The 26,318-nt window shown below is 32.2% G+C and overlaps 4 protein-coding genes across 5 annotated transcripts; all 4 read left to right on the top strand.

The window, feature by feature from the left end:
- The first annotated feature begins 2,197 nt into the window (after positions 1-2,197).
- Positions 2,198-4,971, top strand: LOC130645587 (beta-2 adrenergic receptor-like). The gene has a single exon (XM_057451625.1). The coding sequence runs from the start codon at positions 3,866-3,868 to the stop codon at positions 4,853-4,855; it is 990 nt and encodes a 329-aa protein (XP_057307608.1). The 5' UTR covers positions 2,198-3,865; the 3' UTR covers positions 4,856-4,971.
- Positions 4,972-8,362: 3,391 nt separating this feature from the next.
- LOC130645585 (D(5)-like dopamine receptor) lies at positions 8,363-20,124 on the top strand. Of its 2 annotated transcripts, none has more exons than XM_057451623.1 (4): positions 8,363-9,309; positions 9,549-12,908; positions 18,011-18,209; positions 19,895-20,124. In XM_057451623.1, exon 2 carries the CDS (start codon positions 9,605-9,607, stop codon positions 10,568-10,570), a length of 966 nt encoding a protein of 321 aa, XP_057307606.1. In that variant the 5' UTR covers positions 8,363-9,309; positions 9,549-9,604; the 3' UTR covers positions 10,571-12,908; positions 18,011-18,209; positions 19,895-20,124. The 2 variants fall into 2 exon arrangements, with proteins under 2 accessions (XP_057307606.1, XP_057307605.1); XM_057451622.1 differs by having other exon boundaries at positions 9,549-14,014.
- Positions 19,207-24,071, top strand: LOC130646076 (protein F37C4.5-like). The gene is made up of 9 exons (XM_057452213.1): positions 19,207-19,216; positions 19,319-19,329; positions 19,400-19,431; positions 19,895-20,123; positions 20,840-21,051; positions 21,127-21,256; positions 22,334-22,509; positions 22,744-22,901; positions 23,932-24,071. Exons 1-9 carry the CDS (start codon positions 19,207-19,209, stop codon positions 23,937-23,939), a joined length of 966 nt encoding a protein of 321 aa, XP_057308196.1. The 3' UTR covers positions 23,940-24,071.
- LOC130645586 (protein F37C4.5-like) lies at positions 24,035-26,186 on the top strand. The gene is made up of 3 exons (XM_057451624.1): positions 24,035-24,171; positions 24,749-24,982; positions 25,760-26,186. Exons 1-3 carry the CDS (start codon positions 24,121-24,123, stop codon positions 25,958-25,960), a joined length of 486 nt encoding a protein of 161 aa, XP_057307607.1. The 5' UTR covers positions 24,035-24,120; the 3' UTR covers positions 25,961-26,186.
- Positions 26,187-26,318: the final 132 nt, after the last annotated feature.

Raw genomic sequence — 26,318 nt, 5'->3', positions numbered from 1 at the left:
TATTTTTTTTTCTAAAAGTGTATTTTTAACTTCAGGAAAAAATAAGAAAAAAATTTGGATGGGAGTTTAAAGAATGAAAAATCCAGCCTCAGGCATTCTCGTCGCCAGAGGTCTTCGCGATAAAACCTACTTTCGGGGTTTACCTCGAGGAGAAGCTCTGGGAATGAAAATGTGCCTGAGGTCAAATTTTGGTCCTATCTGACTATAATGACTAAATTTTGGCTCAGTGACTAATTTTGTACGTAAAAAAAAAATACCAACCTATCGTTTTTACTGACTTTAGTTCTTGACCCATCACGTTTCTTCATTTTTGCTTCCCCTTTTTTTATTACATCAAAATCCAAAATCACGTATTTTAAGATATAACATGACAATGCTAAAATTTTAAACGGTGATATAGAAAGGAGAATTTGTATTTATATAAACGTAACAAAAGTTTTGTGCAAGTGATTAATATTTTTACCGACTAAAAATTTTTTTCCAACTTTTTACCAATAAGGTTTTGGTAAGACATTTTTTTTCTGTTTTTATGCGAATACACAATCAAATGATAAGCTATTAAAAAGCTTTGACAAAAAAGGTTTAAATATATTTAAACCCGAAAAAAGAAACTCTTAAAACTGATTGGCCAGTCTTCAGGAAACAAGGAAAGTTAAGATCTCAACTTTTTTTAATACAGAAACGAAATTTTATAAAACAAAAATAATTATTAACCAATCAAATTACTATACTGGTTTTTTTTGTAAGATAATTTTAACTTTAACCGAATTTCGATTTTATACGAAGCAAAAATTAATAAGTAACATAATACGTAGAAACAGATGGTGGAAGAATTAGAAGGAGATCTCAGGATAAGGTTGATAACAGTACAATTGAACTGAAGTACTGTTAGTAATTCTGGATATAGCAGTTTTCCGACTCAAAGTGAACCAGGAAAATCTTATAGTGTAAATCCAGCTTTAAAGCTTCTCTCGTATCTAAGAACATCAACTCTGGAGATTTAAACGTTGACAAATATATTAAATCTTCTTTTATCTATGAGCTTACAACATTAAATAAAATACATTTAAAGGATGACTTGATTTGCTATTTCTTTATACACATTTTCGGACTTTTAGGTGAAAAAGGTTAACATAGAGTGAAAATTTTGTGGCAGTTTCAATGTTGCAATGAAGAATATACTTTACATTCGTGTGCAGGCTTTGTACTTGTGAAGTGTCTATCGCGTGTCACAACAACAGACTTTTTTATCAATTTTCTCGTATAATAAGGATTAGGAGCTTCCTTATATTTTTATTATTTCAATGATATGTTTATTGTATTTTAATTAGTGAATACAGATGATTTTAATGAATTAATTATTCACTTTAATAGCGTACTTGCAGCCATAAATTGATTTAAAAGTAAACACAAAAGTAAATTGCGTTGACAGTTTGCAGAAAATGACGTTTAAGATGGTAGGTTTTGCAAGTTTTCTCCAAGCTTCAAGTTTAGTGAAGATCAAATTTAAGACATACATCTTTCTGTAAACATGGCAGGCGTAAGTCCTTAACGTATACTTTTGAACCAATTGTACTTAATTTTAACATTGTTTACGAATGAAGGACTTTACACAACGAACTCTTATAAATACGAATCACTCATAATAATATCGCCACAAGCCTTACGCCACGGAACATACATCTTGCATCTTTTTTCTTAAATTTTATACAAAGAATCTCAGAGCAGCAAGATGTGCCTTTTTTCAGAGCTTCTAAAACAAGTTAGGACTTAAGTTTTTAAAAATATAAACCTAAAATAATAGCTAAGAATTTGGCTAACAGAGATTGCGTTATGTTGCCCAGAAACAAACTAGTTTCCAGTTTTCCCCAAATTAAAAAAACGCGGGAAGTAGCTAACTGAAGGGAATTTTTAAGTTTTTTTTAAACATTTTTTAAAAGAAAAAAGAAAGCAATTTATTGTAAATGAATGCGATTATATTTTTAATCGATTTCTCGTGATATTACGAAGTGATTAATTACTGGTTGGAAATGAAAGTATGTAAAAGTTGAAAATTTTCTCAAAATGAAAGAAGAAGGCTGTAGAAGGGTAAAGTTTAAAATCAGAAGGTATAATTTGATTTTCATCAATTGCTAGTAAAGCTGGGTCAACATTTGGTTGTTTACTTTAAACGTGGGATGTACGAATGCACATAAATGAAATATAATATGTAACGTGGTAAAAAAATGGTATAACTCTTTTGCTTACAAAAAATTTTATGGCGCGACATGTCAAATCTAGAAAAGAAAGCTTTGTTGTTTGGTAAAGCTTGTTGAATGTGCAAAATTCATGTTAGCGTCTAAAAGAAAATCCTGTTACCAATAAGGTTCCTGCTAAAAAGGTTAAAGCTACCATTTGGGCAACGAAAATTTGAAAGCATTCAATTTCACAACTAGGTAACAACCAAATAACAATTCTATACTCTGAGAACAAAGTAGAAAGGATCGAATCACACTTCATTGCCCCTTACATGGCTTGGTCAATTCGATCCGATCCGGGGAGTTAAACATTTAATAATTGAAAGCGAAAAGCAAAATTTTTTGATTATTCAAATTTCGTCAAAAAGGAATTTTAGTGTTCGATGATGTTTGGCATTATTTATAAAATATTTTTTAAACTTTGGAATTTAGCCTTTAGATCATCCTATAAGAAAAATATTATATGTAAAGGGGTGTGTACTTGAGAATACAAATTTAGTTTTGTTTCGTCAACGTCTAATGAATACTCTATTCTTGTTTTATTTTATTTATTTATTTCTTACTTTTTATTTGATTATTATTTAATTTTAATTTCGTTTTTTTTCATCTTATTTTTTTTGCTTTTCATTTTCATTTTCTACTTTAAAACAAAAACAAAAACACTACTAAAGTCATCACAATAATTCTATTTTCAGATCTATAAAAATATATGCCCATGGTTTTATTTAATCATTCATATTTGTGGAATTATAAATTGAATATTTCATGCACATTAAATTCACCACAATCATTATGAATACTATTGATATGAACGACAATAAAAGATAAAAGTTGAAGTGTTGGAAAGAAAAGTAAAGTATATATTTCTTCTCATGCATCTGATAAACTAAATCTTGTATGCATCTTTATAAAAACAACATTTTCTCCTGTTCGAGATTTTCACATTTATTACACATACATGGTATGGAAAAAATTGTAGCAGCAGATTTTTGGTACGTCAGAAGCTTTATATTTTGTGAGAGGGCTCTACGTTTACGTTCCTTTATATTGTGGGACCTCTACATGATTTTAAGCATGCCCTGAAGTCAAATCGTTTCTTATGACAGAAAATCTTTCCAGGAATTTATAGTATCACCTGCAACTTCACCGTACCTTTTTTTGTTGGCAGGTTTTTCTGGTGTTTTATAGCATTAACTAAACTAACTTTATTATTACAGTGTATATCACGGTTTAACTGATGTTATCATAGTATCAGTCGCAACTTAACATGGTATAAATCAGGCTTTACTGGTATTTTAATGCCATTAACTGCCACTTAACTGTATTTAAACGGTGTAAAGCAGACTGTACTGGAGAATTTATAACTTAATTACATATTTTCATGGTGTAAAGCAGACTTAATTAGAAATGTTGGCAAACCTTTTTTTAACTGTTTTAAGTCTACTTATAGCACTCAAACGTGATCACTTTTAAAAATATTTTGTTTCCATATTTTAGATAAAAGAATATATTTATACTTTAAATAAAATACTCCACTTTGTGTGTGATAATATTACAAAGATATAAACAAAAACAAATTGGCGAATTCTATTTTGAAAAAAGCTTCAAGAGAATTTGACTCTTCCAAAATGTTGAACAACATGGAAAAGGAATGCGGGGGAACTTCAATGAATCTCTCTGGAGTTTCATATTTTGATGCTGGTTTTTCTGTCTTTTTATTTTTGACAACCGTTCCAGTAAATTTGCTGATATTGCTAGGTCTATATAAATTCAGTCATTTGTTAAACCGGAATTATTACTTGGTTATAACAAACATTGCAATTTCTGACTTGATTATGGGTTTAATATGTGATCCTATGTCAATTAGTTTTCACGTAAAAGAAGCCCTGGGACCGAGTGTAGTAGCTCTTCCAGACATTGAGCAGAAAACCATGCATTTTATATTTTTCTTCACAAATACTGTCTCAGTTTTATCAATGGCTGTGTTAACCATCGATCGACTTGGTGTTATCCTGAGTCCGTTTTATTACTACAGTAAGTTGACTAAATCACGAATGATCATGCTGCTGGTTGTGGCTTGGTTGTTAGGTGGAATGAGTACTATATTTTATTTATATATTGGTTATATACGGTTCTTAGTGGTTTTCGCATTTTCAACCGTGATATTTACGCTTATTGTTATGGTTGTTACTTGGTTTCTGCTGAGACGACGATTGAGAATGGCAAAAGCGAACGAAATACAACGACGCGATAGCCGCCTGCGATGCCACACAGATTCGCTTGTACACGTGCGACGTCGCACTGAAAACACAATTGAGTTCACGCAAATGGATAAAAGAATTACGAAAACGTTCCTCTGCATGCTTGTGCTGTTCATTTTCAACTACCTTCCTTGTGTTATACTTATCGTTTACATGAACCTATGTAAAAATTGTGATTGTGATTTCGTGCATGTGTTACGTGATGTCATATGGTTGGCTATTTTATCGAGCGCTTTATGTCGACCGTTCAATTTTGTGATTCGATTAGCAGCGTTACAAGAATCGATTAAAAGCGTTTTCCGTCGATCAGATCCGAAAAATAGCGTGGAAGTGCCACTAAATACATCAAAGCAGTAGAAAATTTTATAGATTTGGATTTCTTTGTTACATTATTGTATATAAGTTGTAACCAACATATTATTTCTTTAAAAACATAAGTTACTACATAATTAAATACTAAAAAGCCTTGGAGACAGAGAGAGAACTGTAACCTCACCCCGCGCTTACCCAAACTTTCCTTTCTCGAACTCGCAAGGGACAAACGTTTGGTCGAGACATAAACGTTTGAGTTGAAGAAAGAATATAGAGAAGAGATAATAACATAAAAAAGGCCAAAACACTTGTTTGAGATAAAAGAGAGCTCACTGTATGTTTTTCAAACCCATGGTCGTTATTAGTCAACATAGACCAAAAGATTCGTTTCCATTTGACTGCATTTTGCGCTATAGCGCAAAAAGTTTATGACTTTATTTGTTAGCGCATGCCCACTTACACAAAATTTCTAACTTAGTCTAAGTGCGCATGCGCTAACAAATCATCTCGTCGGCATTTTGCGTTTTAGCGGAAGATGAAACCAAACGGGAAGACAGCACCAGCAAGCTTAAACCTCTTGTTTATCTTGGGTTTCTTTCGATAAAGATGCAACCTTACACTAACGCTGATCTTCTTATTCTAAACATTTTATCAGACCGTTAATAAAGCATGTTTAAGAAGATTCTCAAGATCCCTCGCAATGAAGGGAATGAACATTCAATTTTACCTAAAAACCATAACTCTTATGCGTAAGTGAAATCACTAGTTAGCGAATGCAGGCCCTCGAGAGCAAAGAGCATATGAAAAGAACGTTACTCACACCATTTTGACCCCCCTTGCTCGCTTAAGTTTGCTTTTTGCATCTCCCCTCCACCCCCACTCCTGCTGTTTGTCTTACCATGTAATAGGCTGTGCCCCATTTGCCCGTCTTTTCTAAAAAAAATCTGTTTAGCTTCTTAACAATACCTAAACGCTAAACGTAATGCAAAGATCGTGTGGTTGTTATTTTTACAAAATTAGTCATCATTATAATCGTCAACTTTGCGAAGCACTTGAAAAATTGATCAAATAGACAAAGAAGAAAAATAGATAAAAATATGTTTTTTAAAAAGCTAACGTACGCAAAACAAATATTTTCTTTTCTCTGTTCTTTTATGTTCCTTGCTATGTGATACCCTTTCACCCCTCAGAGTAAACTTAATTGTTGCATGCCCCGTAACAAAAATGTCCAGGAGACCTAATCCTAAGCCCTAATACCTAAATATCTCTCCACTTTCCAGTGCAGTTTAAATTAGATGTTTAGATGTGCATATTTTACAGACTAGACTCCCAAATATCGAAGGATATACCCTGTATTATTTCCAGGAGGGTCATGGCTTAAATGAAGAGTCCTTAGAGTAATTAACCAGACAACTCCTGGTAACATCTAACTTGGCTTGGCTTGGGCTAATCCGGGGCTATGGTAACATTCACTCGCCGATATTGAATCGCCGCCAAGGGAAATCGAACCCTGGTCTTCTGCGCAAAAGTGTGAGAGATAAAAAAAGATCCTACATAAGACAACAGACCTCGAGCCCAAGGCCTGCGTACTGTTTTTTAGTATAAGGCGAAACTTGTACTTGTTTCTAAAACAGGCCATCGAATAGACTCTTCTCCTTTTTTTTTAAAGAACCAAATCGAAAATTAAAATTATTGTTAGAAAACATGTTTTTAACAAAAATCTCGGTGGCATCAGCAGATTAAATATATATACATTAAGAACTAAATTTTCGGACAAGATTTATAAAGTCAAAAATGTATGGGTAAGTCTTTTGAACGAATTTCAACCAAATTTGAAAAGTAATTATTATGGAAAATGACACAAAAAGAAGGCTAGAAGCATTTATAGTGTACATATATTCAATCACAGATAGAGCCTCGGTGAAATGTGAAAATAACGGAAATAATAAGTTCAAAAACTGCATTTTTTATTGATTTTCTGATTTCCCTATATATAATTTTTATGCACTGGCTTTTTTTTTAAAGAAATAGAAAAAACAAAATTTTCGGATAAAAAGACTTTCGGCAGACAAAAATTGCGGACTGAAAAATTTTCGGATAAAAAAAATCCGAAAGTTGTTTCGTCCAACAATTTTCGTTTTTAATGTACGTCCCATTTTCAACACCGATTGGATCAGTAGAAAAAGAGCATGTAAATGGCCATAACATTCAGTATCTCTTTTTTTTGACTGGCTAAAAAAATTAAAACTCCCTCCAAAAGTTTTAAACTTTGTGAAAGTTAGCTCTCTTAAAGCAAATGTTTTTTGTAAAGTGAGTCAAATTTTGTAAAATTGGCTTTCAATTTACTTGAGTTGACCTAAATTTTTTAACATCGGCCTTTTTTTGTCGCTCCATATTTTAGTAGCTTCAAAATCTTTTCAATTAGACCCGACAAAGTTTTGATGCGGATTCACTATGGCAGTAATGGATGTAAAAGGGTTAGTGAATAATATAAGAAAAGATTTTGGTTACCGTTAAACACGTATTAGATGAGCGAGTTTGCCTCGATAATCCAAACTTTATTTCGATATTTCTTGTGTTTGTTCATGAAACAGCTGTACATATAAAGGAAGATACCATATACATTATTTGATTACCGCGACAGCTTTTATTAAGGAGAAGACTATTCCAGAGATCGAGCAAAAAAGTAAGTATTTTCGACTTCGTAGACCAATTATAACCCCTCTTGATCAAGTTATGCGAACGTTTTCTCGCATACATGTCAAGATAAATATAGAACAGCTTCCACTTATTTGAACTCTTCTCCGTTGAGCTTTTTGTATTGCTAACACTGTGCAAAATGCCGTAAGAGAGCTGGAGAGTGGATTAAATAATGGCGGGAATGTTTTCTTTGGAAGATTACATGAGAGGAATATTAGATAAAGTTCATTTTGCATCAGGAAAACATACATAAATTGATTTCGGACGAAAAATTTATCCTTTTTAAGCTTTAAAACCAGCAAACCAAGAAAACATGGTTAAAGGAATGTGAGTGTTTCCAAGGTAATTAAAATTTGTTCTATATAGCATATTGTCAGCACTGCAGATTCCAAAAATCTCGTTTTATCATCGGTGTTTAAAACAAGAGTGGTCACAGAAAAAAGCCCCTCTCTCTTAGAAATTCTGTCATGGTTTTTTATTAATCGTTCCTGGGTGAGTAAACAATGGTACCTGAGTGATCTTTAATTTTCTAAGCTTTGTACAGTCGACGCAAAAAAATTGAAATAATCTTATTGGCTGCGGCAACACAGGTCCTAAATAATTTCTCTCCGTTTGTACACCGCTCTTAGAAAAAGGTTGCGTAGACTTTTCTTTGAACTACACGTCAACACGATAACAAAATCAACAAATAATAACAAATATTATCCTGGATCAATTACATGGTCGACAGTGAAAAAGAAGGTCTGGGCACCAGATTGTCCCCCGTAGATAATCACCTTTGGATAACTCCTACGTATGATAATTTAACCCAAGGGAAGTTTTCTTACACTGCAAACAGTAAGAAACGATCCTCAATACAACGTGTAAGGTGGGAAATGTTATTATCTACGAAAAACCAAAGAGAAAGTTGCGAAGTGGTACTGTATTAAGTGGGGCTTGTCTAAGGGGGCATTTACCAGGAAGGGAGTAGCCTTAGTGGGCGTTTACCACGGCCTAGTTATCCTAAAATCGCAGAAAATAACGTCCACCTAACCATAGGATTAAGCGCTGTAAGAAGAGAAGTAAAACATTGATATTGCAATGAGAAAGAACGCGCCGTTAATATTTTGTGAATCAGAATTGTTGTTGTTTTTGTTTTTTGTTGTTGTTTTTTGTTGTTGTTTTTTGTTGTTGTTGTTGTTGTTGTTGTTGTTGTTGTTGTTTTTTTATGTTGTTTTTTTTCGTTGTTGTTGTTATCTCTTTTTTCCTCTTTTTCTTGTTTTCTTTAAATTCTTTTTGTTGCTTTACTTTCCTTTTTTCTTATAACAAAAAAACAAACAAAAAAAATGATTGGTTTCCCATCTTTTCTTTATTACATTGAAAATTTAATTTTGTTAGCATACAAAGGCCGTCTTTATTTTTATTTCACTGCTAAGAGAAAGTCTAGACGAGACATTTATATTATATTAATTTTACTCTCTTCCAGAGTACCATTCAAGTTGAAAAAAAACATTCAGATAAAAATCAAAATTAGAAGAAGTATCAAGTTTATGAAAAGTGCAAAAAATTTTCTGTGTTACGTGTTCTTGTTTGCCTGAACTGTTAGCAGAAAAAAATTTGTTTAAATAAAATAAATGATTTTTTAGTGTGAACAAGGGAAATTTAATATGCAGTTTCGTTGCATCCAGATGTTATGTTTAAACTGTGCAAAACAAGTTTCAGACGAGCTACTTGTAAGATAAGAATCTACTTAAAAACAGGGAGACGACAGATGATCGTGTTTGGTAAACGGGATTTTAGTCTGATATAATAATCGATAGGTCAGGTGATTTTTGTCATACATTAATATATTATATTTAGTTTTTAAGGTTATATTTTGTTGAATTGCTTCTCACATGCGACTGATTCAATGCTATTTTTACTCACACTAAAAGTTTTAGTGTGAGTAAAAGTGAGTTTCAAATCCCACAAGTTCTAACGTTTAAAAAAACTTATTAAAAACTAGCTATTTGGCAAGCCTCAATTAACAGAGAGCGTTATATTTATATATTCTTTTTAGTTTTCACATATGAAGGAAAATTTAACATTCTTGGCAAACGATAACAAACGAAAAAAATGACAATGTTATCAAATCTGGATGCAGTATGCGGAACTGCAACTATTATCAAAGAAATGTCATTTTTTGCTGCGACTATCTCAATTCTATTATTTATCCTGACAGTACCGATCAATGGAATAGTATTCTTTGCAATCATGAAATACCGTCATATGCTGCATCGAAGTTTTTACTTGGTAATTGCAAATATTGCAGCTGCAGATCTTTGTGCAGGTGTGGTGGCAAACATCTTCTCTTTAAGTTTCCACATCAAAGAAGGAATGGAACAGTATATTTCTACAGATGAAATAAAGGCAATGCATTATACGTTTTTTGCATTTAACGGAGTTTCCGTACTCTCAATGACTGTACTGAGTTTGGATAGATTAGGTGTGCTGTTAAATCCATTCTATTATTACAACAAAATGACCAAACGAAGAACAATTCTTCTTCTACTCTTTACATGGGGTTTATCTAGTGGATTAGCAGGTGCATATTTCAGATTGGGGTATATTCGCTACCTTGCCATTTTCAGTTTCACCACTATTGTTTTAACAATGGTTGTTATGGTGACGACAATGGCTTTATTTAAACGACGACTAACTGAAAGTGAGAAAGCTGCTGTGGAAAACAATACGGGATCAGCTGACTTAAACACGGCAAATAAATCGCGCCAGCGCACTTTGCATAACTTTACACAGATGGATAAGCGAGTGACAACAACATTCCTCTGGATGCTTGTTTTATTTCTAGTAAATTATCTTCCAGTTCTTCTAGTTGTGTTGTACATGAACTTATGTGAACATTGCAGCTGTGAATTCATACACGTATCTAGAGACCTGGTATTTTTATCGATTTTATCGAGTGGGTTATTTCGCGCAATTAATTTTATCGTTCGTTTGACAGCGTTGCGAGAAGCAGTTAAGAGTATGTTGAAGATCCGACAAAAACAAGAAACAGTTGGATATGATATCAACTGTGTTTAAGGTACTTTACCTTATCAGTATCGCTTGTATATGTGTACATATCAACTATAGGACTTCTTAATCACGAAGAAACCATATTATAAATATTAACTCTATTCAAGACAAGATTTTTGGGGAAGTATAAAAAGCCAAGGAAGAAGGAAAACGTTAGTATCCCCATTATGATCATAAAACTTGTTGTTGACTTGTTGTGTCTATTGCTCACTGGTAATTATTTAATTAATTAATTAAGGAACAGTTGGGAATATTTGAGAAATTGCAAACCTCTTTTACACTCCGTTGAAGTTTAGCACGATGTGGCGCTTTTTATTATTTCTTAAAGAATTAGAATTCAAATACAAATAAAATTTGATTTTATCGTTTAAGTTCAAATTCTTCTTCTTTAGGGAACTTCAAAGAACTCAAGTTTTTTTGCTGTTAATTCCAGATAATGTGAACACATATTTTTTTATATCAAATTCGGTTGTAGAACAACCTCATCCCCAGGACTATTTACTTCTCAACGGCGCTGCGCTTTCCTATAGTTCTAGCGAAATGGGTGCTGGGGTCGAGCTTGGGTTGTAGAATGGCTGGTAAAACAAGAGCACACCTCATATTCGCATTTTTTTATTTCAACTCGAAAAATGTTCGAGAATAAGAAAAGAACTCTACATCAGTTTCATACCGCGCAGGCGAGCACTTTGTACTACAACTCTAATCTATCTTGCTACGTATTATCATATTTTTATTTCCGTCACAAACACGATCAAACAAGAATTAAAATGTCAAATTGAAAAAGGAGCCTAGAAACTGCCAATTAAAATAGGTAGAATAAGGTTCTTTTATGCCTAACTGCAAATATACGCACGTAGATAAGACAAATTTATTGGTTATTCAGGAAAAGTAAAAAATCATCCATCAATGATTTGGAGACAAGGTCTTAAAAGTACCAACTGTTAGGTGAAACAAAATCGTTAAAGAAAACAAAAAGATAAAATAAATGGAATTTGGTAGCAAAACGATCATTAAGTATTCTCTTTTGTTTCAACATTTGCCGCCTCAATAAAACTCTGTTGTTATAAAAACATAGACAATATATGTATTTCTTAACATGTCTCACTGCTATTTATTCATCCTGGCTGACCTTGGGAGCCTGACCTGAGGAATTAAACAAAGTGAAAAGTTGCAAACGCGCTAAGTACAGAGTTTTTAATCACGATAACGCAGCCTGGGGGTAAGTCTTATTGTCTCCCCTTGTGGCTTCTATGATTAAACCCAAGGGCTAGAAAATTTTAGGGTTAGATGATGTAGGAACAATGTAAATTATGTATTAATCAATAAAGCAATTGACCCCCTCTGCTCATTGTTGCTACTGGCCTGCAGAAACATGGTTAAAGAAATGTGAGCGTCTCTAGAAACATTAGCGAGTACGATCGCCAGTAAATATCCGAAATAAGAAATCATATCTGGTTTTCTTTTATAAATACATTGACTATAATATTTTTATTAGTTCAAATCTCTTTGTTTTCTTTATTATATGCTCGGAGCCTTTCGGACTTTCACGCAAAACAAGAACATTTCAGGATATGGATTTTCTTACATTTTTTCTCATGCTTAAACTTTTCTTTTCACCTACAACAAATGCGAACTACTATTCATATTGGCACGACTACTGTATGAACACCATTATAAAGCTGCGTCGCCAGCAACAAATTTCTGATATACACACAAATACTAGAAACTTTTAATAATAAAAAAATCCATGAAAATAGGAACAAATAAGGCTAAATACTGAGTGTTCTTACTTTTAGAAATAAAATATGAACAAATCAGATACCAGCCCCAGGTCAACTTCCTTCCCAGGGTATTTTGCTTTTTTGCTAATTTTGATTGCAGCGAAAAGGTTGTTTGCCGCCATGTAGTATGTTGTGTTTATATATATATATTCTTGAATCAAAATTCATTGTTTATGTTAGTCCGTAAAATGTAACTTGTCATGTGTAGTGTTACCATTTATCGTTATGCCTTGTTTATTCATTTCTTTACTCACTTGTCCAGTCCCGTGTCTCATTGTCTCGTACGTCCCACTTGTATTGTATCATTATGTTTTATCTTAGCTATATGTATTGTTTAATTGTTAATTGTTACTTGATCGTGTCATTAGGGATTTCATGTCAATTACTTTATAATACGTTTTTTTTACATTTTCATTCATTCCGTCAAATCACAAAAACTGAGCAGTCACAAAATAACTTTATACAAAAAGCATCAAACAATTTGTTACACACGTCAAACTTTCAAGAAACATTTTAGCGTAATTCAATTTCAAGTCTATCTGGTTTTACACTTGGGCAATCTGGTACGATTATTTAAAAATATATTTCAATTTATTTTGTCAAACGTTTATTAAAACTAAATTTGTATATATATATTTTTTAGTTTGAATAACTTAACTTACCATATCATCTCAGTTTTAAAATTGTATTCCGAGCAACCCGACCTTAAAACTGGATAGACCCACATAGTAGTAGGTACGAGGTTGGCCCTAAGTCAAATTTTGCTGGTTCTTATAAAAGGCAAACCCAGGGGGCGAGATTGAGTGTCTATTGTTGGTAACTGAGTTATTCTTGGTATAAAGAAGAAGAATTTTAGAAAAAAAAAGAAAGAAATTTTTTTCACAACTTTAGAAGATTGCTTTCTAGAAATAGGAAAGTCGCTGTTGAAATGATGGTGCGTTTAAAGCAAGCAGGTGGAGAACAAACATACAAGCGGGAAGATAGCTTTGATTTAATTTGTGGGAGTTTCAACACAACAAGGGTTAAAGATGTCTCTAGCTAACTGGCCAACAACGTGTGCAGAACTTTCTGCTAGCTTATATCTTCTTTCCGGCAGGTTCGGCACTGGAACCACCAAATGTTGTAAAAAATCAAAAATTTTGATGATCCTAGAACTTGGAAAATCTAGCTAGTTTTACTTTAGCTATACTTTTTCCCATACCTCTGATAATCTTTTGTAGGGCCACTCACGCCTGTCGTGCTCGACCGGCGTTAACCTCAACGGTGTCTTCTTGTGCTGCTCCAATACCTGCAAAAGGTAGTGGAATAGATGCAACATTTTTAAGTACTGTCAGGAGACTTGTTCAAGTCTTGATTTTGTTGTGTATAAAGACCTGTGAGGCTTTACAGTCTGGAGAAAATTGTTAAGATAGGTTTTGAACTTTCCTACTGTCCATCCAGTTAGGTCTCTTAAGCTTTCTGGGAAGAGAATTAAAGAGTTTGGGTGCTTGATAACGAAGGGTTAGTGCAGAAGGGAAGAAGAAGAAGTCACTTACTTCTGCTGGCAGAATTCACTTCTCCCTTTTCCCTGCTCCCACTTCTGGGAGTTTGATTTTACAAGGTACTTCGAAAAAATGATTATAACTGCAAGCAATATTCTAGATGGGGTACAACTAGTGATCTCCATAATGTAAGCATTACAGCTGTTTCTTTTGATTGAATCACTCACAGGATTAGCTAACCATTTATTTTGTACGCAATTTCCTCAAATTAGGAATCTAACTCGGAGTTGACTCTTACCCTGTGAATTCCTACCACTATTTTGCACCCTATTTCCAGAGCTAGATATTGCATATTTTACCTAGCTACACAGCTTTTTGTGCAATAAAACCTAGCTAAAGCCACAGGCTGTTGTGGCACAACACGGTCAGGAATAACCAATTATTAATTAACTATATGGCAGCTAAAGATCTTTTTACTTAGATTTCCAGGGTTTTTTGTATTGATTGTATTTAAGGCTTCTTTATGTTCTTTGCTTCTGAGTATGTATTTTAAAACTGCAAGCATGAAGCTGCTTGTGAAATTTTAGAGCCAATTCCTCTTGTAAATTTGTTGTAATTTTTAACAGTTTCATAATTTAAATCAGTAAGACATGATCCAGTTGTAAGAATGTTTTAAATTCTTATTTGAAATTGGTTTTCAAGCCCTCTTGTTAATTTAGGAAACTCTGCCCAACCTCGTCCCCAGGGCATCTTGTATCTTTTCTGACCCTGGGACGGCGATACAACCAGGGCCCTGGAGGAGGCTGGTCCGATATGAAACCTGATTGGCACGGATATGTCACATAATTATTGCGTCATACAAAACATTTTGGCCAGGCGGTGAGTCTGTGACGAACAGGAGGAAGCTGTTCGTGTTAAAATGGCGGAGGAGTATCATGTTTTCAAAGTGAAAATTTTTATAAAAACCATTGCTAAGCAATGAGAGTATAAAACATCATAAAGTAATACTGCTTACATGGAAATATTTCAGGAGCTGGGAAAGTTTAATAAAACTAGAAAAATAGCTAGCTAGCACACTATAACTAGCAAACTATCAAGATAAGAGCAAAAGAAAGAAACTTAACATGTTTCCAAGTGGCCAGGTTTAATTTGCAGCTTTATGCAAAGAATGATGTTACATAAAATTACTAGCTGAAGGAGATCTAGTGCCGCCCATGTCCTTTATAGACAAAATAATTTTGCACAAAATATCAAGAATGTTTTTTTTACAAAATATATATATCATTATGTTTCAAATTATATCAGGTTGTTATTAGTGGACATGTTTTATTACTTAATATGCTTTAGTTACAATGAAAAATTTAAAAAATCCAGTAGGTTAACCGTCCGAGCCATTTTATCATTCTGCACATTTACCCGGCTTAATTCAAGAAAACTTTAATAAAAAAGTACAGTTATTGACTTGTAACTTGTTATGGAGTACTTTTAGACCAATCCGATAAAAGATAATTTTACATAAGGCATAAAAAATTACACAGCCATTTTGAGAAAGAGAAAAGGTAGGAAGATTTCTAAAATTCTTGGCCTTTTTAACACGCTATGAAGAAATTTCAGAAAATTGAACTCAATCAAATTTTAAGTCACACTTTCATCAAGCGCTCAATCTGGCATATGGTTAAATCCAGGATGTACTGAAGATAGTTGTAGATATTAAATAGCTCAACACTGCGATATATTATCTCAAGAGTTTTAATACTAATTACAAAGCAGTAAACATGCAAAAATAGCAAAAAAAAAATGTAAAACGAGTATAGCGTCCCATAACTCCAGTAAAATTATAATATTGACTTGAGATTTAGTATGATATGGTTTTAGATTGGTTTGATGAAATTGAGCCAAAAAATAGTTCTATTATCATCATACTTTCTGAGTTTCAGAATTTAGCCCTTTTCAGAGACGCCGATAAGCCGTTTTGACAGCATATCAATTTTGACCAAGATACAGATTCAGAATATTTTAAAAGCTATTCTAACCTCAGAAATAGGTCAGATAAGATTCAACCTAAAATTATGCCAGTAAACAAAAAATTTAGTTGCAAGGAATATCTCTTTGCTGATATCTTTTTGTGATAGGATGCTCTTATGAGAATACTGAATTAATCTTCACAGTTAGCTAGTTTGGCATTTTAAATATTTCCCAAGCAGAATGATAACAATAAATAGATGTATATATCAATAAAAAATCGATTTTTGAACAGCAGCAGAATTTTGATGAGCTCTAAAGAGTGTGAATTTATGAAACTAATTTTGGTTCAAAATCCCCAAAATAATTTCCTCAAAAAATTATTCCTGAAACATTATTTTCTCAAGGTAGCAATACTTTGCTTTTGGTAAAGTCGTATACCAATTCTTTCTAAACTATTAAGGCAGTGATACATTAAATTGAGAAAACAGATCACACGTAGACTTGTCGATTTCAATTTTCAAACCAGCATAATGCTTTTGATAAAATATTTGGATTATTTATGTTTTAAACAGAAAAAACCTTGTTTTTGTATATCTGTGTGTGCAAATTAAATGTGAGCTTGTTGAGTAAAAAATAAAAAAGCTGCAAGGCGTTTTAAAAACATGTCATTAAGAAAAGAAAAAGCAGAATTTATCAATAATGGGTGGCTTTTTGGAAATGTAAAGACCACAAATGTAAAAGAAAAAAATACTTCTGAAGTAAATACTTTTCTGAAGCCTTTTTCACCCAATATAACTGCAAGCAGTGAGTCCACCATATATGAATTCAGTTTCAGTTAAGTATTGTTTAAATACAGCAAAATCTATATAAAACAAAAGCAGTAATGCAGACACAGATATGAACTCATGGTAAATGAGAATTCTAAAGTTCAGCCAAAATGAATAAAAAATGTAAATGTTAATATGAGGTTAAATTTCTGCCTAGCTACTTTCAGTCAGGCACCTAGAATGATACGAACATTTGAAAATTATGTAGCCATATTTGCACCTTAGAAAACCAATGAAGTGCTATGTTCAGATGGGCAAATCATTTACTAATTTCCAAGTTTCCCCTAGCTACAAGTTTTGCAACCCAGTGCTTGCTAGTCAACCAATTCAGTGAAATACACATAACTAAATTGCTTTAATTTCTTCAAGTAAACAGCAGCCTAAATAACATTATTGTATATTTATACATCTACACAAAACAATCAAGGGCAATATGCGAGAAGTTTATGTGTTGCGATGAGAGGAATCAAAACAAACTCGCCGCACATATCTGTGACGTAAAACGCCGATCTCGCTTAGCTCTGCAAGGTTATATATAAAACTTTGGTACATTGAGACAAATCTCATTAAATATTACACACAGAAATACTGTGTATTGGAGGGTCACGTGACCAGGCCTCCTCCAGGGCCATGTTCGTATCGCCGTTCCGGGGTCAGAAAAGATACAAGATGCCCTGGGGACGAGGTTGAACTAATGGTGTGTAATAAATAGACCACTTAAAATGAATTATATACACTTTATAACCACATAGACGTCAGTTTACCTACTTCTTAGTAGGTATGTTCTTTCAAGCATCATAATGCATCTAATTATTATGCAACATACTTTAATTGCCTCAAAGCGCAGTAAATACCCATATTGCATTATGTTTTATTTGAGAACCTGCTTCCCCTCCAAACAAAGCATTTTTTGTACTTAATTTTTAATACTAAATTTCCACTTTGTCTTTTGACAGATTTGAAAGAACTCAAATCTAATTTTAAACAAAACTTGATTGGTTATTATTTCAGATTCTAAAGCATTATAAAAAGTTAAATTTAGCTTAAGTTTTACTCGGAACAAAAAGGATCAGTTTCAGTCAAGTGTTTAAAACATGTATTCCAGTTTGTATAGAGAAATTTTCTTTTCAATCAGTTCCATTCTGTGGCAAAATAAAATTAGGCCTTGAAGGTTTTGTAAAACCTGTAATAGTCACAATTCAAGACTTTCTTCTCTAGCCCAAGGGGTGTAGGTTAAACTTATTTAAATTAGGGAGACAATAATTAAAATAAAATTCCTCACATGTTTTGATCAGAACATAAATACAAGCTAATTGCAAGTTATAATTACAAGTTATTATATATAATAAATAGAGAAGTTGTTGATTACTGTATACTTGTCAATATTCTTAGCAAAATGACTGGAGAAAGCAGCAGTGGCAAAGAAATGGATTCAGGTTCAAAATATGAGGTTGACGTGACCACATGTTGTATACAAAATGTGACAGTATTTATGGACAGAGCTGAAGTTAATCGCAAAGTTACGGTTGAAACTGTTCCGGGAAGTTTTGGTACAGAATCTTCCATCTGTCATTGACAAAGATTCAATAAGGTATGAGTTTAATTAAAACAGCTTGTCTTGGATGGTTTATGCAAGTTCAACTAGAACAGCAAAGATGCGACTAGCTATGAGTAATAGTGAAAACAATTTCACAAAAATTTCTTCCAACGGAGCTATACCAACCCATTGCACGTGCAATTTTGTTCTAGGGGCTGTTCATATGAGGCTAGCTGGCTTGGTTATAGGTTGGCTGAAAAAAGTCACAAAAGTTTGTTTATATATTTTCCCATTCCAAAGGAAACTTAAATTATATAAAAAAATGTATTCCATGAGACTGCTTTCATGCTGTTTAAAAATAAAATAATTTTGATCATGAACAAAAATGAAAGAGTCAGCCTGGTTAACCGGGTTGGTGTGCTCATATGTAAAAATTCCATCCTGGCTTGCTGAGATCTCAATAAAAACAGCAAGATCTTGGAAAGGCAGGCTGGCTGGCTTCTCATATGAACACATGCATTTTTATAAAGTTGCCTAAGAGAGGCATTCCAGGCCAGCTCACCCCTTAATATTTTCTATTATTTTTAATAAACAGTATTTATATATATATATAAAGATTTCGCAATAAAATATTCTTTTATAAATTTTTATATACTAGATAAAATATAGCTATACCTGAATGTATACCTGTAGATAAAACTAGCATCTACTACTATTTTGATGTCTATTTTCTTTTGTTATTTGTCAATTTTATGTTATTATGCAGAACAAATTTTTCATTGATTCTGAGCACTTCCAGTTAAAATTTAACACTTTGACAATTTTTGATTCCAAATTTAGTTATTTTGTGAGATCAGAAAAAAATCAAAGAAATGCCACCTTTTCATGTATTTTGGCAAAACATGCAAATGAGAACTGAGAGGAAAAATAATAATAAATAAGAATTTTTATTCTAAATACCTTTTTTTATTGGTTGCAATATGCTATCCAAACAAAAATATTTTGAAAAAGCTCATGGTAGTCATATTATATGTCATGCTTTCGACAATGAATGACTGGAGGTGAGGTGGGGAATGTTTATCTTGTATAGGTTTAGGGGTGTTGTGTTAAGGAATGCATCAATTGGGTTGAGCAAATTTATTGCTTGGGTTATTTTCTTATAGATAAGCCTGAGGTATTATTTGTGTGCGATTTTAATAGTGATTGTCCTTGAAAACTTGCAGTGTCTTTAAAATTATGATTAGAGAAACAAATTGAACGGAAGTAATGATATTAGGTAGTAGTTTATGTTTACTTGAACAATCTTACCCAACCTTCCATCTTTGAGTCAAAAATGACAACTGTGAGTCATTAGGCCAATTTCTGTAGCTTCACTGGCTAATCACTAGTTGCTAACAACTAAAATTATAAACTATGGTAATTAACAATTTAAAACACACTGAAAACCAACTTTTACCCCACCTAAAATATATATGCTTGATCTTGCCTTTATGCCATTAAAAGTTTGAAAACAATAACAAAAGCAAAGGGAACTTTAAAAATAGTAAAATGCATAATGGAGACCAAATATTTGTCTTTATAAACAAAGAAATAATACTCAGAAATTCAAATTTTTAAAACTGCTTTTTTTTTTAAGTAAAGATATTGCTGGCAATGTTTAAAAACGTTTTAGTATGTGTAACAAACTTTTGACCTATAGATTTATTCAGGTCAACTAAAAGTAAATTCATAATTTTTAGAGTGACCTGTTATGGTAAAGCTACAATTGTTGAAGTAGCGTATCAGGAAAAAGCCATTTCACAAAAAGGTGAAACAGAAGATGAATTAAAACTCAAAGCAACAGAAGCTGAAAAGACAGAAAGTTCAATCAAAGATTTGACTACTCAGAAGTTGAAACTTGTTGAAAGGATAAAATTGGCTGAAAATGAAAAGGACCTGCTGGAAAAATATAGAGTGTGCATTTCTTCTGTAAGTAATATTTGTTTCATCATTGCTTTTATCACTTTTTATTGACCATTTTAAGTAACAAAATTGGGGCTTTTAAAAGAACATTCGTCTTGAGGGAAAAAAAGAAGGACATGTAACGTACAAAAACAAGTAGGGGGAGGGAGTTTTAGCATTGTATGCTTATGTTTATTTTTTGCTGATAAACGGAAGTCTCAAATATGCACATACGTTACAAGGGTGAGGTCATAGTAATAGTAAATATTTAGGTAAATATATATACTTTTCAAATTTCTAAATTACTAAACATGTTTCGAAAAATAAATAATATTAGCCGTCTAAAAATAATGTAATTTTACACCAAGTTTCAAAGATTTCGACCTAAGGTTATGGCATAATTATTTATGGTGGCGAATAACAGTCTTAAATAAAGGGGATAGTGAAGAGATTTCTGTTTCCATGCTACTGGCATTTAGGGTGTTTATAGTGACTCATGCAGATTCGGGTAGTTTTTTAAACAGTATGACTGTTAAAGCTTATCTTCTTACTTTTAACTCTATGTTTCTAAAAATTAAAAAGTCTAGAGTACCTTCCTGTAAAATTCCATAGTTCTCTTTTCATCCAAAAGTTAGAAAGACTTTGTGATGTACATTGTGTCTTTGAAAGACTCAAAAAACTTTAAAAAGACCTCTAAAGCATTTAATCTGTTTCTAAATTGATAGAAATTAAAACTTTTACAGGATAAAAAAGACAAAGTTGTTGACGTTTTGGAAAAAAAGAATGTAGAAAACTTGTTGGGATTTCTTTCCATCTACAATGATCGTAGAGAAAAGTTGACTGAATCAGTATTTTCTTTAAATGAGAAGCTAGAAGCTACAAATAAAGAGATCGACGTTTTAAAATTTAACTTGGAAAAGTTAAAACCACAAGCTTTGAAAAGAAAAACTGGCAGGTAGCAATCACATCGTGTGATATAATCTTACACCCCTAAGCTGCTTTATTGAGATTTTATATTTCTCATATTTAGACATGCTTCAATTCTTCTGGATGTTAAAGAGAAAGGTTCAGTCTTATTGGTTGTCTCTTACGTTGTTTCTAATGCAAGCTGGACACCATTGTATGATGTGCGGGCATTCCATAAAGATAGCAGCGTACAGGTAAGTACGGTAACCACAGTATTTAGACCATGCCTTATGATAACTCAAGTATTATGAGACACAACATGACTTTTTGTATTTATAACTAAAATCTTACTTTGGAAAATCTGAACACTATGAATTATTATGTAAATTATTATGAAAATTTTACTGTGTTTAATGCTATAATCTGTTTATATCTTTATGATAAAAAAGAGCTTATAGAAAGGATTGCTTCTGGTAATAGAGCAGTATAACAGGGATCTTCTTTTGGTGTTATTGAAAATATTAAAAAATGTGAAAGATAATGAATCAAGACATACAGGTTGAGAGAAAACAGCATGCACAAATTAAACATTTGATTTGTACATCTAGGTCGCCTTGATAGCGCAATTGCAGCTACATACACAGAGTGTTTTTTTGCGCAAACAAAGCCATGTGCATAACTCATTAAGTGACATCAAACACTCTTTTAGACACACTAAATATAAACACTCTGTATGACATCAAAAATCTTCCTCTCAAAAGATCTATTAATACCATAAACATAGTTAGGTCACAACCCCCATATTATTAAACAACCTTTCTATTATTAGAAACCCCACCTTATTATTTTTAGCCCCCCCATTATTTCGAATTCAAGCTATTATATTTTCTTTGTGTAACGGCTATATGTAATGCAAACACCCTATTTATTTGAACACTTTGTTGTTGTTGCTAAAAAATTTATGACTGGTCTACTGGTCTTATCTACTGGTCTACTTTGAGGTGGGGAGGAGTTCCAACTATTAAAATCTTGAATTTATTCAGCCTGGTGCATTACTTAACTTTTCAAGTAGGTATTAAGAGTAATATTATCAAAAGTAAGATAAACTTAATGGATTAAGGATAGGGTTATGATTCCGGAAGGCATTTTGTTACAAGAGAGGTTGATTTTAGTAAAGTAATTGTTAGTTCTTAAAAAGTTAAAGGCAAGGTAGTATTAAAATATGTAATCATAGATAAATTAATAGATAAAAAAAAGATAAAAAAAAAAATTACAACATCTAACTTTCAATAACTTGGTGAACAAGATTTTGTTTTTTATTTATCTGTTAGGTTTTGTATTTTGCTAATATCAAACAAAACACTGGTGAAGATTGGGAAGATGCAAAGTTATCTTTAAGTACTGCTGTGCCAAGTGTTGGTGGAAGTCCTCCTGAATTGCAGCCGCAAGTTTTGCAAATAAAACAACCTGATCCTGTAAAAATAAAAAGACAAAAAAAAAAAAGACAGTAAGTTCATCTAACCTGGAGCTAAAATATTAGAAATTAAACTGCCTGCTAAATAGCGTATGGTTAACTTGTGTCCATGCAAGTATTTTCTCAGTCTGTTATATATGTATAGTTAATTGGTGTAACTAATAAAAAAACTTATTGATGATTTATAGTTTTTAGTTTGTGTCTTCTTTGAGCTTGTAAATGCTGAGTAAAAACTTAATCCTCATTTCTAAGCTATTTTTTTTGTAGTAGAAGTGCTGCTCCATCTTGGGCGCTACGAGAGCGTGACCAAGTTCAATATGATGACTATGACCCCACAATTGAAGATAGTGACAGTTTAATACTTGGAATAATACCTGGCCGATTGTGCCATACGATGTATGGCACAATCTCTTCCAGAAGCAATGGTAAAGTTATAAAAAATTTACATTCTAAAAAGAAGTGTTAGGTATTATAAAATATGCTCATTCAATGACTATAATGAAAACAATGTTTTTAAAATAAAAAAGATCTTCTTGTAAAACACAAAGTTATTGGTGATGCTATAAATAAATATTAACCTTGTACCAAATATTTAACCGCAATAAAGTTAAACTGTTTATAACTAGGTATCAATGACCATCAGGTATATGTTGCAAGCTGACCTTTCTCCGAAAATTATGATAGTACTATAGACAAATCTAACTGGCTTTACTTGTACTACCAAGGCTATCTTGCACTCAACAGCATTAATAAGAATGTTTTCATTCAAACCTGTAGTTTACTTGTTTAATAGATGTGTATATAGTTGTTACCACAAACAGCTGAGCATTTAGTGTCTGAAACGCAAAGTTTGAGGTTATAGCCAAATTATGATAGTACTATAGACAAATCTAACTGGCTTTACTTGTACTACCAAGGCTATCTTGCACTCAACAGCATTAATAAGAATGTTTTCATTCAAACCTGTAGTTTACTTGTTTAATAGATGTGTATATAGTTGTTACCACAAACAGCTGAGCATTTAGTGTCTGAAACGCAAAGTTTGAGGTTATAGCCAAACATGATATCGTTTTTATACACAGTATATAACCCAAGAATTGAGTTTAACAGAGGTAACTTCAAACCTCGGTAAAAATTCATTCTAGCAAAGCAAAAGTTTGTACTATTTTAGTTCAAAAATAGATAATGTGAAATCCTAAGTCCCTTGTGAACATTAACCCACTACGAATGTTGATATATCAACTTTTAAAAAATTAAAACTAATTTGTACCTCTTAGTATTTAAGGGATTCTAAGTTGAAAAATATTTAAATTTAAATTGACTATATCTTCCACACTTTAGTCCTAATGCAAAGTACAGTAGTGTAGTAAATATGTTTTCTATGTGATATTTCAGTTTCTTTATATCCCTTTAAATGCCCTCCAACTTTACTTACTTTTCTGTTTTGTTTCTTAGGCTGTTGAGGGTATCACAAGCACAAATTTCGAAATTACTCGATTAGCCACAATTCAATCCGATGATGTAGCGCACAAAGTCTCGATAGCCCAGCTTGATTTCTCACCTCAATTTGAATACTTATCCACACCAAAAGCAGTTGCGCATGCTTTTTTGAAGATTAAAGCAAAAAATGAATCTGCATATGCTATGCTAGCTGGAGATGTCAATGTGTTTCTAGATAATAATTTCATCACTAAGGTTAATTACTTATATATTCAGTTAATAAGAACAGACAGACATGTTTCCAAACCATCAGAATGATATGAGTGCCTAAACTAATTAACCCAATCTAACGTCAACGTTTAATTAAATTAAAAGACAAGCAAATTTTTCTTCTATTTCCTCATTGTTTTGATTTATTTAGTTAGTATATAACTGATCGATTTATTGTCACTTTTATCATTCCCAGCATCTTTCAAACAACATGGACACTCTATATTATTTGTTTTAAAATGGAAGAGTAAAAAAAAAAAACAATTACATCATTTTTTGTTAGGGGAATGAGCCAACTAGGAATTTATTCTGTTTTCATAAACCTAATTTGTTTAGCAGTTTGAAGCCAGATTTTATGCTAGAAACCGCATAGATAACCTTTGAAATGCAATTTCATATTATGTATTTCTAAATTTGTTGACTTGAGGAAACCACCACCTCCTTGAACATAAAGATAAAGTTAAGCAGAACTAAAAGCAGTCAAAATGTGAAGACAGTGAATGGTGCTACTTTGATGCATCTGATTTTAAACATTTACCTTTTATTTGATCTATTTCTTTAGTCTTCGTTACCATCAGTAAGTTCAATGGAAGAATTTGAAGTTGCTTTGGGTGCTGATCCTGCAGTTAAAGTCACTTACAATCCATTGAAAAAGTTTGAACAGAAGACTGGCATGATATCCAAAGCACACATGTACAATTTTCATCAACAAATTGAAATTAAAAATACAAAATCGTCTCCTATTAAAATTACTATTCAAGATCAATGCCCTAGAAGCACCAATGAAAAGATAAGGGTAAGTTTATTGTTGTTCAAAATGGCATTAAGTATTCTTAGGAATGAATACATGATTCAATTTAATTCAAAATTTATTTTGAGCAGACAATTTCCATGCCGGCTTCTTATTTCAGCACTTATAACATGAGTTATTGTTCTTCAGGTTTCAGTTTTACTAAAACATGTTTTAGACATAAAACATTTTAAGACATTTACTAAAACAGAGGAAATTATTTTTTATGCCTTTCGGTAAATCATAACTGCTCGTAGAGCTTTCTAAAATAAACTAAGCCTAGTTTTACGTACTTCTAAAAAACATTTTTAGTTTTACAACATGAAAAAAAATCGACTTTGTTTAAAAACTTACATATAGAAAAAGTCGTGCTATTTTGATGCAAAATTCAACTAATTACTTTTTTACTATATACAGTGCCTGTTTTGGTAATTCAATGCTACTCCCTCACATTCTAAGTTAGTGTCTAACTTTTTATGTTTTCTTTTAGCTTTTTTAATTATCCTCTTTGTCCCTATCCTGCTAAGATTTAAGAGAACTTAAGCGTCATAGTGAAAAAAGTTTTTAAGAATTTTTAAATGTTTTTTTTTTGCAAAAGTTCACACTGTCTGAGAAAAGCCATGCCAACACTTAATTATTTTCTTGCAAAAGTTTGTGTTCATAAAATCTTGTACTCTTGAAGTATTTAAAGCCTTCCAATACTTTCTGTTATGGATAAAACGGTTATAGATAAAAAAAATCATAGCTTGCCTTTCGAAGTTGAAGAACTATGTTTATTTTTAGGTTATGCTACAGGAGCCAGATATTAAATTTCATAACAAGTCAACCCGCAAGCCAACAGTTATTAAAAGTGGAAATGCAACCTTATATACAAATGATTATAAAATTGAATGGGTTTGCGATATTGCTGCTTCAGAGACGAAGAAAATTGATTTGAGATATCAAGTTGAACATCCTGTAGGAACAAACATAACTGGGTTGTAGGCATATCCATTCATCATCTGTGCATTTAAACTTTGGGATTTCTATTTAGACATTAATATTATCACTTTTAAAAAACAAAGCGGTGTATCGTAATTTTCAATTTTTTATTAAAAAATATTTGTTTTTATATATTTTTGTACCTTTTTTTCTTTATCTTCAATGAATTGTATAAAATTTAATCTTTGTAATTGTGTTTAATATTTAAAAGAATCATCTCTTGTTATTATATTTATTAACCTTGTTCTTCCATCGCTTTGCTTCTGATATCTATGCTATACAATGTGCTTGTGAGAGATGATGTTTACGTATTTAATTTGTGCATGTAACATGTAAACATGAAGTTGATACAAAGCTGAAG

Source organism: Hydractinia symbiolongicarpus, chromosome 5 (assembly GCF_029227915.1).
Source record: "Hydractinia symbiolongicarpus strain clone_291-10 chromosome 5, HSymV2.1, whole genome shotgun sequence".
Classification (NCBI taxonomy): Eukaryota; Metazoa; Cnidaria; class Hydrozoa; order Anthoathecata; family Hydractiniidae; genus Hydractinia; species Hydractinia symbiolongicarpus.
Note: the sequence above shows the minus strand (reverse complement) of the source record. Positions and strands in the feature narration are given on the sequence as shown.

Coding starts and splice junctions, on each gene's coding strand:
- LOC130645587 (XM_057451625.1), top strand. CDS start 3,866: ATGTTGAACAACATGGAAAAGGAATGCGGGGGAACTTCAATGAATCTC.
- LOC130645585 (XM_057451623.1), top strand. CDS start 9,605: ATGACAATGTTATCAAATCTGGATGCAGTATGCGGAACTGCAACTATT.
- LOC130646076 (XM_057452213.1), top strand. Junction 21,052..21,126: donor TTGAAAAGAAAAACTGGCAG/GTAGCAATCACA, acceptor TCTCATATTTAG/ACATGCTTCAATTCTTCTGG. Junction 22,510..22,743: donor AGACAAAAAAAAAAAAGACA/GTAAGTTCATCT, acceptor TTTTTTTTGTAG/TAGAAGTGCTGCTCCATCTT.
- LOC130645586 (XM_057451624.1), top strand. CDS start 24,121: ATGCTAGCTGGAGATGTCAATGTGTTTCTAGATAATAATTTCATCACT. Junction 24,172..24,748: donor ATAATAATTTCATCACTAAG/GTTAATTACTTA, acceptor CTATTTCTTTAG/TCTTCGTTACCATCAGTAAG. Junction 24,983..25,759: donor GCACCAATGAAAAGATAAGG/GTAAGTTTATTG, acceptor GTTTATTTTTAG/GTTATGCTACAGGAGCCAGA.